The sequence below is a fragment of the Eleutherodactylus coqui genome, chromosome 6 (assembly GCF_035609145.1).
Source record: "Eleutherodactylus coqui strain aEleCoq1 chromosome 6, aEleCoq1.hap1, whole genome shotgun sequence".
NCBI classification, from domain to species: domain Eukaryota; kingdom Metazoa; phylum Chordata; class Amphibia; order Anura; family Eleutherodactylidae; genus Eleutherodactylus; species Eleutherodactylus coqui.
This window is the reverse complement of record NC_089842.1, coordinates 10782125-10798429: the sequence shown is the minus strand read 5'-3', so window position 1 is coordinate 10798429 and position 16305 is coordinate 10782125. Positions and strand designations below refer to the sequence as shown.

Here is a 16305-nt window from a genome sequence, read left to right as displayed (position 1 = left end):
AATAAATAAAGATTAACAATGGTGGGTGCAGTATAATTGGCACGCTTATTGAAAAGAGTGATTAAAAAGGGAGTCTGTCAGCAGTTTTGCTAATGCAAAACCTTTGTCAAAACAGCTGGCAGAGCAGTACTGGTGCATCTAGTCTCCACCGGAAGTATGAGTGGAGACATGGATTGGGTGGCACAGTGACCGGGAACAGCTACGTAATTACCTCTGGAGCTGACAGATGGACTGCACAGTAAAATATCAATATTTGCAGATTACACAAAATTATACAATATAATCAATACAACGGAGGACAATCTACGGCTACAAACGGACCGAGATAAGCCGGGGGCTTGGGCAGAAAAATGGCAAATGAAGTTCAATGCGGATAAATGTAAGGTTCTGCACATGGGCAGGAGAAACGGATGTCACCAATATACACTAAATGGGGTACCGCTAGGGAAAAGTGAGATGGAAAAAGCCCTGGGGGTACTAGTGGACTGTAGACTAAACTGGAGTAACCAATGCCAGTCTGCTGCTGCAAAAGCTAATAAAGTCTTGGGGTGCATTAAAAGAGGTATAGGGGCGAGGGACGAGAACATTATCCTCCCACTATATAAGTCACTTGTCAGGCCCCACATGGAATACTGCGCACAGTTCTGGTCACCGGTGCTCAGGAAAGATGTTACAGTGCTGGAGGGGGTTCAAAGAAGGGAAACTAAACTAATACATGGAATAAAGGGACTGGAATACCCAGAGAGGCACCAAAACTGGGATTATTTACCCTGGAAAAAAGATGGTTAAGAGGCGACCAAATAACTCTGTATAAATACATGAGGGGACAATACAAGGATCTCTGCCATAATCTGTTTATACCCAGGACTGCGACGGTAACAAGAGGGCATCCGCTACGTCTAGAGGAAAGAAGGTTTCATCACCAACACAGAAAGGGGTTCTTTACTGTAAGAGCAGTGAGACTGTGGAACTCTCTGCCAGAGGACGTGGGGATGGCAGAATCCATAGAGGCGTTTAAAAGGGGACTTGATGTCTTTCTGCAGCGGAAGGATATTATAGGATATAAATCCTAGTTTAATTCTTAATCCGGGTATACAGGCAGGTAGGAACTATTAGGGGCTGATCCAGGGAACAGTCTGATTGCCATTAGGGAGTCGGGAAGGAATTTTTTCCCCAAAAGGGCTAATTGGCTTCTGCTCTTGGAGTTTTCCTTCCTCTGGATCAACAAAACAGGAGGATAAACAGGCTGGACTAGATGGACATTGTCTTCATTCGGCCTTACAAACTATGTTACTATGACATAAGGGGAGCAATGTGAGGTAGCCAATCGCCAGCTGTGGGCGTTCCATATAACTCCACCAGGACCAACCCTTTTCACCACCCATAGTTGCAGTGGAGACAAGATGCACCAGTACCTGGCAGTGCTACATAGGTGTGATGTGGGATGCAAGTCTACCTTTCTCCGTGGCTTTATTAGAAGCAGCACTGGAAAACTGAAATTTTAATCCCCCACTTGCCGCTCTGAGAAGTGCCATGAGGATGGAGGACGTCTCTGAAGTGCTCTCCTCTACCCACTGACTATGAGAGCTGCAGAGATCTCCTGGTTGGATGCTACAGCTGTCAGAGCTATGAAACCATGCAAAGGACAGAGAGGAATTCAGGGAGAAGGGGATTTAAACTACAGTTTCTCACGGCAGCCTCAAATAAAACCAATAAAAATATTATAATTACACCCCACTCCCCTGTAGTATAACTGCTAACAGACTGCCATTAGGGATGCTTTCACAGAAGTGTATTTTTATTCTGTATTTGATCCTTGTTTTGAGAACCATGATATAGAGCTAATGAAAGAAAAAAAAATCTACAAGTTATTTACATGTGTTTTAAAAGCGTAGCTGTGAGAAATACCCAACATGTGCCACTTTTGACAATTTTTGATGAAGAATATGCCTAATAGTTTAGGGAAAGTGATAAAATATGGATGTCATCAGCATTTATCCAGTAGAAAATAAAATGGCAGCAAATATGGAGGCAAATACAGATCACATTCTGATGCAACACGGCTGACAGTCGCACATTCATCTCTGACCTGTCCGTATTATGGATCCTTACTATGAATGTGTTACAATATGCTCATGTGAAGCCGGCCTACGAGTCACTGCACACAGTGGAGATTTCTGCACATAAATCCGGGAGTTCGGGGGAGTATTTACACTGCAGATCCACTCACTGTATTACAATGAATAAAATACGCAGTGAAAATCCACCGCCTTTCTGTGAGCGCTCGAGTATCCTGTAGATGGGGAAAACTAGCTTCTGCTGTGGATTTTTTCCGCTGTGACTATGGCCTCATGTCGACGGGGAAAAGAAGAATTAAAATCCGCAGCGGATTTTAACTCTTCTCCCGCACGCGGATCCGCACCCCATAGGGATGCATTGACCACCCGCGGGTAGATAAATACCCGCGGATGGTCAATAAAAGGGAATAAAAAAATAAAAAAATATGGAGCATGAAAAAAAAATTAAAAATGGGCATGCTCCATTTAGGTGCGGCTCTTCCGCGGGCTTCTATTGAAGCCTATGGAAGCCGCGGGAGACCTAAAATAAGAATAAACTTACCCGCAGTGGACCGTGCAGATCATCTTTCTTTGGCCCGGCGGATGTGCCCGGCACGCCAAGCACATCCGCCGGCCGAAGAAAGATCCGGCCGCGAAGAGAAGATCTGCACGGTCCGCTGCGGGTAAGTTTATTCTTATTTTTAGCGCTCATGTCCGCGGGGCAGGAGGGACCTGCTACGGATTCTCCATGGAGAATCCGTAGCGGGCCTGATTTTCCCTGTGGACATGAGGCCTAAATGGGGTTTGTTAAAACCTTCATTTAAGAGGCATTTACACCTCTATTATGGCACAAACTTGTTCCTTTGAGCGACCTTATCGCGATGTGTATAAATGCAGCCATCGTGCAGTATTCGTTGGCAGGTCGCTCACTTTAAACCAGCACAAAAATCATCGCTTGCTTCTCGCCGAGTGTAAACGTCCCCTGCTCAGCACGTCACACAGAGCGTGAAGCGCTGAGTGAGCGAGAATCCGCCTGTCTAAACGCTTTGCACGAGGGCTAACAACCTAGTTGTGATGTCAGCAGTCGTTTAGCCGACAGTCGTCTTATCTAGACGGGACGTTACATTGCACTTTGTTGCAGAAGTTCTGTGCACACTCCACAGCCGAAATTTCACCATCTGAACTGAATTTTTACCTACCTCTAAAAAGGCAAAGTTTTTGTCCTGGTTGATCTGGACTGCAAGGACTGGATTTCCTGGTGCTTGTGTTAATCCACCTAGGCGCATCTGGGCATTAAAAAAATCCATCATTGCTTCCTGTGATGGGGGAAAAAGAAGAAAGAAAATTTGATGTACCCGCTACCAGTAAAAAAACAGAGCATTTGTAAAATCTAGAATGTCCTACTTGCCTTTCATGATGGTAGCAAACTTATTTTGCTACGAAGGGATTTCAGCCCCACAATTTTCACTTTAAAAAGAAATGGAAACAACTCTTTGATCTTGTTTTTTTCAAAATGGAAAGGGTTTTATTCAAAGTTTGCTTAAAAAAAGTTTACATAGACCAATTACCAAATTCTGTAAACACCAAACTAACCGCAGTATAATTTGGCCAAACTTTGAAACAGAGGCAATACATACAGTTCGCAGGGCCCGTGGGACGTCTTTCCTTTCTCTAAAACTGTTACCATTTCCAGAAGTAAAAAAAGTAATCACTGAGACCCGCACTTTGTGTGCCTAGCGGAAAATAGAAGTAGCAAGTGGACTAAGATGAACACGTTTTCAAACCTACCTGTAAAGGGTTTTTTCCCAGGTAACATACACTTTGATGTCGACCACACACCATTTCTCCATAACCCCCACTCACATGCACCCTTGGCTGAGTGTGCATGTGCTCTCAGTGGGGAGAAAGGAGTAGGCCACATCTTTGGCAGTGGCTTTTCTCTTAAGACCAAAAGGATTGAGAATGTTGAAATTCAACATGCCCAACCCCTTCTTTCTTCCGAAATCTCATTGTGGGGCAAGTTAGGGCACCTCTATACACATTAGCTGATAAGCCGGTCCTGCCAAAGGCAGATGGTCCGGCTGACATTCATCTAATGCGTATGGCCACCTTTACCTAAAGCCTTTGCTGCACCACGTGTTAAATTGTACAGAACACAGGCGACTTACCGCAAAATTGATAAAGCCTACAATTTGTTACAAAAAGTATCTTGGAGGACCATCTGATTTCAAAGACAGACAGTGCAAAGAGAGGGGGGAAAAAAAGTAAAAAGAAAAAAAAAAAAAAAAAGATAGCACCCCATAGTTAAATGGGTATGAGGTAGATAATATTTAGTACTGCCCTCCTGAACCAAATGGAGGACCCCTGGGAGTGAAAAGTTGAGAAAATGGAGCTTTAAGACAAAAACCCTTAGTACCTCAGTGATTCCAAATGGAATATTTCCAACATAAAGCCGTCGGGCCTGCCTCGTCATCTGACTACCCACAACAGGCACTGGTGTCGGTGTAACAGCTAGTCCATCGGGTGTCATGGTTGGAAGTAACGCTGTAGCAGGAATTTGACCAGCAGCTGTTTTAAAAAAAAATGGAGAAATTCAGCATTAAACGTGAGACAAGACACATTTATACACATCAGTTCAGCTTCCGTTGGGCTTGTGAATGTTAGCATAGAATACACCATTCAGCTGCATCCTGCAAACAGCATATACCATGTTATATATGGGTTTAAAGCGGGTTTTCCCCATTAAATATATCCCCTACCCACAGGACTAGAGACAATGTGTGATCACTGGGGTCCGAACAATGGGATCCCCTGTGATCCCAAGACCGAAGTACTCGTAGTCATTGTGAGTGGAGCGACAGTGCCAAATGCCACTCCATTGACTTCTATGAGACAGGCATTGATAGACACCCCCTTGCAATCTCGTCCTGTCTTGTAGAAGTGAATGGAGCAGTAAGTCATACACGTGCACCACCGCTTCATTCACAAGGGGCATTCGGGGTGCATTGACCACCAGCAATCAGACATCAATTCCCTATCCTATGGATTCCTCACCATTTCTATTGACAGTCAGCAAATGGAAAAATCCTCATTTACATTTAATGGCTGCTTTCAGGGGGCCAAAAGACACAGACCGGCTTTCGCTCCTTAAAAACTGTTAAAAAGGTGAAGGCTGTACCGTGATTGGTCGCCTTTGACAATTACGATACTTTGTTAGAATGCGTAAGAGAGTTGTTACTGCTCTTACAATAGCTCGTTAGCTCTCTTTTGTAACGAGCCATGCAGCTGTGCTAGTAGCAACCAGATACATCTCCTGTCTGTGCAACAAGTCAGGGCGACTTCACACAAGCGTAATTTACTGCATGTTGCCCGCATCAGACAGTTGCATGTATCGCAGCAGGTACACAATGCCACTGCTTACTTCCTGCACGCTGCCAATCGCGATGCACTATTTTGGCATGTAAGCGTGCGTAATACGCTTCAAGATAAAACTTGCTGTGATCTTAATTGCACAAGTGTTTTGCGCAATGTGTGTGAGCGGCAACATGGGAGCCTATGGCAGATTGGTACAGCATTTTATGTCCACAATACCTGCGCATAATATACATTCGTGTGAGGGAGCCCTCAATGTAAATGGAACAATCCGACATGACGAATGGGATAAAATCATCAACCACAGACGGCATTTCTCACTCATATCTACGGCTGTCTGCACCCATTGGGGTTACTAAACATTTGAAAAAAGATATTTTAACACACTGTCAAAAGTGAATGTAAACTCATTTACCTTGCATGGCTTTATACTGGATAGGAGTGATGTGTTCAAAGCCAGGAGGTGGGACATCCCAGTATTTACGGACCTTCTTTTTCTTTTCATGCCTTGGGGACCGACTAAGAGAGAACACATAATTAAACTCTGGTTTTACATTTGCCATTGTTTTCTCTCCGGCTGCCATTAGGAAATCTCTCATGACAGTTGGACTTATTTGCATTGAAAGTTTGTAAATACACATTAATGGCAAAAAACACTGGTGCAAACTTAAAATCGATGCACCCCCAGATTTCTTGTGTAATAAAATAAAAGCACTGCTGTCATAAATTTCACTCCCTTGTCAATGTTTCTAGGCGAGTATCATAGGATGGCGACATGAAAGTCACGACTGCCATTTCCACACACTGTGCAACTGATTGAATCCATGTTCTATGCCATTATAAACACAGCAGTCTGAAGACACCGAAGGACTGATTGCTACAGGGTTTGTATTAAGGATTATTGCAATATTAAAAGCTGATGGCATAGTGCTAGGATACGCTATTGCGGTACGATCAGTGTCCGGCTCCCACCAACCCTGAGAAACAAGGTGGCAAAACGCTGATTTAGGGCCCTCTTACAAACCACTTTAAATGGTTCAGTGTAAATGCCAGCAGCTACTGAACAACGAACGATAATTCGTTTAAGTTTTGCAAGCATTAAAATCAAAGGACACTTGGACTATGAATGAACACTCGTTTACTGTGAATGGAGGAGTCGGCCGGAGCGATCTCCAGCCCGCACCGCATGAATACGCTTCCACGCAGGAGCGATAGTGGTTCAGTAAAGGGAGGTGGAGCGCGCCTCTGTTCACAAACAGCAGCCCGTTTCACAAAGGTCGATTGTCGTTCGTTTTTTTTTGCCCGCCTAAACTGAATGACGAACGATAAGCAAACAAATTATCGTCAGTCAGTCACTGGCCGTGTGTACTCTTCTCTATCTTACTTTGGTAATCTAGCACTCGTGTTTCTGATTGAAGGAGGCAAGTGCTTCAGAGCATTCTAGTTGCTGATCATATAGTAAGGGCAGTTTTCTTTTATTATTAGAGTACTATTAGAACTGAGAGGGATTGCCATTACAAGCAGCGGCACGGTAGCTACTACCAGCTGACCGTCCATCTAGTCAGATAGTTTGTGCTGTTACTTAATCTCTGAGCAACTACAGCCGCTTACTTGTTCATTTGCAACAGATGCATTTTTCTTCAGGGTACTGACTTCTTGAGTTCGATATCCTAAAATTGTTATTTCTCCCGATGACATGGCTCCATAGGCTAGAGTAACATTTTGGGTAATAACTTTGGGCTAACCCATTATCCTAGGCTGATTATTATTGTAGTCTTACGTTATGTTGAGCCTATGATTATAGACCCCGGCTTTTTTGAGGGTGGTATGAGCTTTGATTGCCCTTATCTACATCACAATTTTTGTCAGGATTTCCAGTTCAATTGTTTACGGATATCTGGAATCATATAGGACATTACTGGTTTCATTGGAGTGCAATACACTCTTATACTAGTGAGAGGAGAAAGGCCCGTGGTTCAAATAGATTGGGCTTCCCTCCCTATGTGGATTATGTGTTTGTGGCCTCCTTGGGCTTGTTTTATTATTAAACAAAAGTTATATTTAAGGTTAATCTGTGAATTATTTTAATGTGTACATTGAACGATCACTCTTCAGTTTTGCACTAGCGGGAATCTGAGCGATAATCATTTGGTGTAGAAGGGCCTTAAGGCGAGTGAAGACACGAGTTGAAAGCATTACATTGTAAACCAAGATCATCATTTCTTTTTTTCTTATTTCCCTTTATCCTACTTATTGGTTATTACCCCATGTTCAGAGCTTCGCATTATTTCAGATTCCTATCATATTGCACACCTACTGCTATAAACTGCATGTGAAATGTTATGAACCGTTAACTCGCAAAACAAAATTTGGAATTAAAAGTTCTTCTAGAAAAATATAAAAATAAAAATAAAAAAAAGTGTACATTTGAAAAAAAAAAACACATTCTTAAAAAATGAAATAACCTGCGCCTCCGCCGGTCTCGGGATCCACTGCGCTGTTCTCTAGCTCTTCTGTCTCTGCTACGACTTCGCCGTTTTCGTTCACGACTTCTAGAACGGCTATGACTACGTTTCCGATGGCGGTTCTCCTTGTCCCGCTCTGGGTTGATGAGGAAAGAAAAACAAAAATAATTGTTGTGGCGATCAATCTGGCATTTCAGGACTAGGCAATCTAGATAACCGTAAGGCTGGCTGTCTACGGGTGAATTGCCATTGCGTAATCCACGGCGATAATCCGGCCTCAGGTAACGCAGTGAACGCTTTCCATAGAAGAACATTGGAAAGCGCAGCTCAACATCCACAAGTGCAGAATCATAGCGATTCTCCACTCGCAGGATTCACATCGCTGCATGCTGCGATTTTCCTCGGTGAGCCCATCTATTAGATAGGCTCACCGGAGACCTGTCAATTATCCCCCTGCTATCCCCGAGGTGGAATATTGCTAGCGATTTTCCACCTCGGCCATGGACTGAGGGCCCAAGGGGTCAACCACACAGTATTCTGTCGCATCCATTTTACATATGGACTTTGGAAGTGCGTTCCAGCCAGACCTTGGTATCTGGACCCAAACTTGAAGCATCATACTCACATATGATGCTCTGAGTTTAGGTCCGGAGACACTGACTGACAGCCAGTTGCAGGCAGCAACAGCGAGGATCAGGGAGAACAATGATCCCTGCTATTAATCCCTTTTAATTGGCTGTCATCAGGCCCACTGACAGTGTACAGAGTGGGAAGAGGACAGCTCTGTCCACACTGCAGCGACTCTGGTTGATATGGCATTGAATTTATTGGGAGCCATGCAATATCAACCTGGATAACAGCTGATCTGTGGATAGCCCATGCGGCGGCCCCTCACCAATAACAACCGACTACCTCTCCTGAGGATTGATCATCAATTTCTGTGGCCAAACATCCCCCCGCGCCCTGCTACAAACACTTTTTGTTTGATTTTAAGGCTGGATTCACACTGGGAGGTATTGCCGTGCGGACCACGTGCATGCATTCTTATACCTGAGACTAAGGAGCAAAGGGATGAGATTTGCAAAAAAGACCCTCGTTCACACGCTGCCGACAGTCCGCTGCCCACAAGCCGCGCAGAAACTGACACGCGGCACGGAATTCCAATACGCGACATGCCGACTGTATCGCAGTTTCCGCTGCGGGGTCTCTTCCTTATGGGGACAGGTTTCCACAGCGGAATACAGGCTAAAGGCTGCTTCAAACCCGCTCCATGTTTTGAATTAGCCTTTCCGCTGTGGAAAGCTTGTGGAGTTTCCTGCGATCCCACGAGATTCCCGCCCCGTGGGAACCCGGCCTAAACCTCATTCTGTTCTCTTCCCCACCGATTTCACGAGTTTTAAAAAACAGAAGGCGGCGGTCTGCAGCGCTATCTGTTGCATTTAAAAAACCGAACGGAAGCCGACGGGTGACTTAATTTGCTTTTTATTTTTAAACCCCACTGAAATTAACAAGGGGAGAACCCGGATCAGTTTCTGGAGCAGAGAGGTGCAATTAAACAGAACGAAGGCCTGAAGAGAGGGAAGTGCTGGAGTGAATGAGCCCTTATTAAAAACAATTCACAGAATAAGGGTGACTACCCACTACAGGTTTTTCTTCTCTAGAGGTCTATGGGACTTGTTAATGTTAAAATAGCACCATGCAAAAATCACGATTTCGCTGTAAATTGCAATTTTGCCATGATGCGTTTTTAACATTAGAAGGCCCCATAGACACCTGGTAAAAAAAACGCATCAAAGTCGCAACTGCTAGTGGGTAGTCACCCTAAGGATGCGAGATACCTTCCACACATTGCAGTAAACCCGACCCCAACGGCTTCTGAGAACACAGCCCTAAGCAAGCACATTGTAGAAGCCAAGATACAAGTGGCGGCCGCACCTCATTTCCAGAGTTATACCCGCGCTGCAGACACTCCACTATAGCTTAAAGGAGTCGCTGCGGTCACCTACCCCGCGGTCAATAAGTCAGGAAATAATTCATTACAAAATCCATTTAAATCGCTCCCCAGGTTTGTGGTCTAGTTATAAAGAGGAAGAGATCCATGAATGTCACACCTAAACAAAATATGTGCAGGACCGCTTTTAGGAAAAACCACAGGAACCACTTATAAAACATCACAGCGCACAATACTAACAATACAACCACACTAAGGATAGAAGCAGAGTCATCTAAGGTTATAAGGCGGGTGTACAAGACTACTATAATAGTGCCCCCCCATGTACAAGAATGCAACTCCTATAATAGTGCCCCCCTACGTACAAGAATGCAACTCCTATAATAGTGCCCCCCTACGTACAAGAATGCAACTCCTATAATAGTGCCCCCCTACGTACAAGAATGCAACTCCTATAATAGTGCCCCCCTACGTACAAGAATGCAACTCCTATAATAGTGCCCCCCTACGTACAAGAATGCAACTCCTATAATAGTGCCCCCCTACGTACAAGAATGCAACTCCTATAATAGTGCCCCCCTACGTACAAGAATGCAACTCCTATAATAGTGCCCCCCTACGTACAAGAATGCAACTCCTATAATAGTGCCCCCCTACGTACAAGAATGCAACTCCTATAATAGTGCCCCCCTACGTACAAGAATGCAACTCCTATAATAGTGCCCCCCTACGTACAAGAATGCAACTCCTATAATAGTGCCCCCCTACGTACAAGAATGCAACTCCTATAATAGTGCCCCCCTACGTACAAGAATGCAACTCCTATAATAGTGCCCCCCTACGTACAAGAATGCAACTCCTATAATAGTGCCCCCCTACGTACAAGAATGCAACTCCTATAATAGTGCCCCCCTACGTACAAGAATGCAACTCCTATAATAGTGCCCCCCCTACGTACAAGAATGCAACTCCTATAATAGTGCCCCCCCTACGTACAAGAATGCAACTCCTATAATAGTGCCCCCCTACGTACAAGAATGCAACTCCTATAATAGTGCCCCCCTACGTACAAGAATGCAACTCCTATAATAGTGCCCCCCTACGTACAAGAATAGAACTACTATAATACTGCCCCCTATGTACAAGAATAAAACTACTATAATACTGCCCCCTATGTACAAGAATATAACTACTATAATACTGCCCCCTATGTACAAGAATAGAACTACTATAATACTGCCCCCTATGTACAAGAATATAACTACTATAATACTTCCCCTCTATGTACAAGAATAGAACTACTATAATACTGCCCCCTATGTACAAGAATATAACTACTATAATACGCCCCCTATGTACAAGAATATAACTGCTATAATACTGCCCCCTATGTACAAGAATATAACTACTATAATACTGCCACCTATGTACAAGAATAGAACTACTATAATACTGCCCCCTATGTACAAGAATATAACTACTATAATACTGCCCCCTATGTACAAGAATATAACTACTATAATACTGCCCCCTATGTACAAGAATATAACTACTATAATACTGCCCATATGTACAAGAATATAACTACTATAATACTGCCCCCTATGTACAAGAATATAACTACTATAATACTGCCCATATGTACAAGAATATAACTACTATAATACTGCCCCTATGTACAAGAATATAACTACTATAATACTGCTCCTATGTACAAGAATATAACTACTATAATACTGCCCCTATGTACAAGAATATAACTACTATAATACTGCTCCTATGTACAAGAATATAACTACTATAATACTGCCCCCTATGTACAAGAATATAACTACTATAATACTGCCCCCTATGTACAAGAATATAACTACTATAATACTGCTCCCTGTGTACAAGAATATAACTACTATAATACTGCCCCCTATGTACAAGAATATAACTACTATAATACTGCCTCCTATGTACAAGAATAGAACTACTATAAAACTGCCTGCCTGAAAAAAAGATGGCTAAGGGGCAACCAAATAACTCTGTATAAATACATGAGGGGACGATACAAAGATCTCTCCAATGATGTTTATACCCAGGACTGCGGCGGTAACGAGAGGGCATCCTGTATGTCTAGAGGAAAGAAGGTTTCATCACCAACATAGAAGGTTCTTTACCGCAAGTTCTTTACCGCCTGAGGACGTGGTGATGGCAAAATTAATGGAGGAGTTTAAGAGGGACTTGATGGCTTTTTCAGAGCGATAATATATTATAGGATATAGACATTACATATCCAGCGGGTTATTCGGGTTTTCGAGTGAAGTAGGAACTATCAAAACTTTGATCCATGGATTATTCCTACTGCCATCATGGAGTTGAAAAGCATTTTTTTGCCCCCAAAACCGGCTAAATTGTCTCCTGTCTCATTGGGGGGGTTTTTTGTCTTCCTCCGGGGAGGTTGGAAACAGACTGAACTAGATGGGCATTTGTCCATATACTATGTGACTGTAACTGATATAAGTGATTACAATATCAGAGCAAAAGCATCATTTACTGTGGAGAACCGACCCCTTGTAGGCAGGCTCTAGGACCCTGTTGTACCGCCTCTAGCTTGGATACAAGATGTGATACAGGGGCATGGGGGCTCTAGTACCCTGTTGTACCGCCTCTAGCTTGGATACAAGATGTGATACGGGTGGGCATGAAGGCTCTAGTACCCTGTTGTACCGCCTCTAGCTTGGAGACAGTCTGGTCAGACGCTCCTCTCTACTGGCGGTCTGTATGGGGCATCCTGAGCCCGGTCACATGGGGCACCCCCATCCACTGGTCCCAGCAACTCCTAGCAGTCTGGTCAGAACGGCCCGGTTGGGGGACAATTCATCGATACGACCATCCAGCTTCTCCCCTCCCAATAAAGGAGACATGAGGGAAACCTCTATGCTACTGGTAAATATACTTCCTAGACTATAGAAATTACGTTCTCTAAGTCTCCTCTGATAAGTTCTGTTCATACACCCCCCCCTCCCCCCCCCCCCCCCCAAGAACAATAAGCCTTAGCTACAGTTAATAATAAAGTCAATGGGAATGCATTAGGTGCGTCACTTACCCAGCAGGCTCAGTCCAGGTCCTTCCCGCTGCTCTCCAGAGTCCTGGGGCCGTCCCCCTAGTCCCTGCCGCCCACACAGGATCACTTCCTTGTTACGGGATTCATAAATCCACAGATCAGCCAATTTATAAATCCCAACCCCATGAAGCGATAGCTCTGATTGGTTCTTGGAGTGCCACATTGATTGGTTCTTCAAGGCTCAACCAATCACAGCCATCGCTTCATGGAGACGGGATTTATGAATCCCGTAACCAGGAAGGGATCCTGGGTCAGCGGCTGAGGATTGCGGGAACCTGTGTCAGGACTCTGGAAAGCAGCGGGAGGGACCGGGACCGAGCCTGCTGGGTAGGTAAAATAAGCCCTAGCGCCTCTTTGGGTAAAAAATATAAAACCCTGTCTTATTTTGGAGGACATGCGCCAAGAGCTTCCACGTTTTTGTAGCCATCTTTAGACTACTTTAGGGCTCGTTCCCACGGGCGCCTCTGGGTTCTGTTTCCCTGCTCCTTTATGTGACAATAAAAGTAACTTCAGACTTCATTTAAAGGGATCCCCAATACTGGAAAAATGTCCAGAGGGGAGCAAACGCCATAAACTTAGTTAAAAACACACAATTCACACTTTCTGCCCGTTATTGGCTGCCGTGGTCACACGGTCCCTGCAGCGCAGTATAAAGGTCAGGGATCAGCGGTGCCGGATCTATCGGTGATCACCAGGCCGTTTATCATTTTACTGAGTTTTCAAACTTTTTTACTTAGAATTTGGAACCCCGCCCCCGAGGCCGCTTTCACACAGCTGAGAAACTCGCCCAAGATTTGTACGTTACGAGAGGCGCAAATATGACCGCTATTGCTCTGAATGGAGTCATATGCGCCAGCGATGCGGGGAGAAAAAAAATTAAAAATCTTCCTCGGAACGCATCGCCCATTGACTTCCACGGATCTTTGATACACCGCATGGCGCCCGCGTGCAGACGAGGTTTCACATTGGAATCAACGGGAATTACGTCCGATCCTCTATTGCGCAGGATACGCCCATATTTAGGCGGTGAATCGCTGCGGCCTTCTTGCAGTTTTGCTCCCGAAAGTGAAAAACGGTGAATAAGCACAAAAAAAAAAATGCAACGAAGCCACTAAACGGATTTTATGGAATCCCTGAGCGGATCCGTATTCGTTCGCCTTCCAGCCAGCGGTTACAGAAGCGTCTATTCGCTCCGTCTGACCTCCATGTTGGGGGACTGTGATAGAAAGCTAACGGAAATCTACGCCTGTGATCACACGGCCGGACTGAGAATGCAGCGCACAGCATTGTTTCCCTCCAGGTTTCTATCTTTCCTATTGTGCAAAAACGGATCGCGAATTGATGATAAACACGTAAATAAAGTCAGTGAAGCGCCAAATCCTAACATACAGAACAGCCGTATGATCCGCGCCAAATGTAACGCTGCCCATGTTATGCAACTGAAAATCCAGAACAAGATTCGCAGCCTCTCCGCTAGCTGTGAGCGCGCCCGCAGGCCTCAACCGCGCAACGAGGAATGAAATACGCGGGGAATCTGCGATTTTCAGTCTGTAACGTTACATATTTAAGGAGTGAACTTCACTTCCGCCCGCGTGACCGAGCCCTGAACCCGAGCCAGAATCCGCACGTGCCATTTTGAATCCGACTGCGCCACGGATTTTTCATTACGCCCCCTATGGGCGGGTTCCATGTGTTCGACTGAAGCGCCCTAAACGGATTCTGTTCCGTTAATTTAAACGGATGCTTTAAAAGCACAACAGCAATGCGGATGTGAATGACCCCCCATCCAGGAACAGATGTGAATGACCCCCCATCCAGATGTGAATGACCCCCCCCATCCAGGAACAGATGTGAATGACCCCCATCCAGGGGAGCACACAAGCCCCCCATGCAAAAGTAAATGACCCCCCATCCAGGGGAGCACACGTCCCCCATCCAGAAGTGAATGACCCCCCATCCAGGGGAGCACACGTCCCCCATCCAGAAGTGAATGACCCCCCATCCAGGGGAGCACACGTCCCCCATCCAGAAGTGAATGACCCCCCATCCAGGGGAGCACACGTCCCCCATCCAGAAGTGAATGACCCCCCATCCAGGGGAGCACACGTCCCCCATCCAGAAGTAAATGACCCCCCATCCAGGAACAGATGTGAATGACCCCCCATCCAGGGGAGCACACAAGCCCCCCATGCAAAAGTAAATGACCCCCATCCAGGAACAGATGTGAATGACCCCCCATCCAGGGGAGCACACAAGCCCCCCATGCAAAAGTAAATGACCCCCATCCAGAGGAGCACACGTCCCCCATCCAGGAGAAGATGTGAATGACCCCCCATCCAGCAGAGCACACAAGCCCCCCATGCAGGTGTGAATGACCCCCATCCAGAGGAGCACACGTCCCCCGCCCCCCCCCCCCCCATCCAGAGGAGCACACGTCCCCCGCCCCCCCCCCCCCCCATCCAGAGGAGCACACGTCCCCCATCCAGGAGCTGATGTGAATGACCCCCATCCAGCAGAGCACACAAGCCCCCCAGGCAGAAGTGAATGACCCCCATCCAGAGGAGCACACGTCCCCCCATCCAGCGGAGCACACGTCCCCCGTCCCCCCCATCCAGAGGAGCAATGGTCTAGGCCGCGCCGCTAGGCCTCACAGGGAAAAGCCTCCACAACGTGGCGCCGATCCCAGTGGGGGCAGCGAGTACATCCAGCCGGGAGCAGGACCCCCATCCTCCCCTCAGCGCCCCCCATCCGCCGCCTCCACCACCAGCCAGTCACCGCCCAGCGCGGACAAAGCCGCGCGCCTCCCGCCATGTCCGGGCCTCCTCCGCCCCGCGCTGCTCACCTTGCTTGTTCTCGTTCAGCTGCCGCTCGAACTCGTCGAAGTCAGACATGATGAGGCCTGGTACAGCCGCTCGGGCCCCGGAGTGCCACTGCCGCCGTCCGCGCTCCACCACGGGCTCTAACAGGAAAACGAGGAGACGGCTCCGCACACTTACCTCACCGCCTCGACTGTTTCCGGAATAAAGGGCGGAGCTTCATTCGAGCGTCGGCTATTTCCGGAAGCACAATCAGGACCAAAGAGCTGGTCTTCGTGTATTTCCGGAGAAGTGGGAGGGGCGTGCCACGTCATCACTACAACGAACAAAAGGGCAAAAGAGACGGCGGAAAGCCCGCGCTGAGGAGATTAGTGCGGCGCCGTGTCCGCGCGCTCATATTACGGCTGGTTTAATATAAGCAGTTTTATAACATACCTCCTCCTGCGTCTGGGACTGAGATAGAGACGCAGCCGAAGGTGAAGGCAATATGACCGGTGTCGAAAGTGCTGCAAAGGTGTAGTCATCCCCCCCA

General features: G+C 46.2%; 1 protein-coding gene across 1 annotated transcript in view; it reads right to left on the bottom strand.

Moving 5' to 3' along the window:
- The window catches only part of U2AF2 (U2 small nuclear RNA auxiliary factor 2), a 32000-nt gene extending 16008 nt beyond the window's left edge, over nt 1-15992 (bottom strand). The window contains exons 1-5 of the mRNA XM_066606208.1: nt 15800-15992; nt 7895-8030; nt 5845-5948; nt 4474-4625; nt 3257-3373 (exon numbers count right to left, since the gene is read on the bottom strand). Coding sequence (XP_066462305.1) covers nt 3257-3373; nt 4474-4625; nt 5845-5948; nt 7895-8030; nt 15800-15848 — 558 coding nt within the window. The 5' untranslated portion in view covers nt 15849-15992. The remainder of the gene's footprint in view (nt 1-3256; nt 3374-4473; nt 4626-5844; nt 5949-7894; nt 8031-15799) is intronic.
- Nucleotides 15993-16305: the final 313 nt, after the last annotated feature.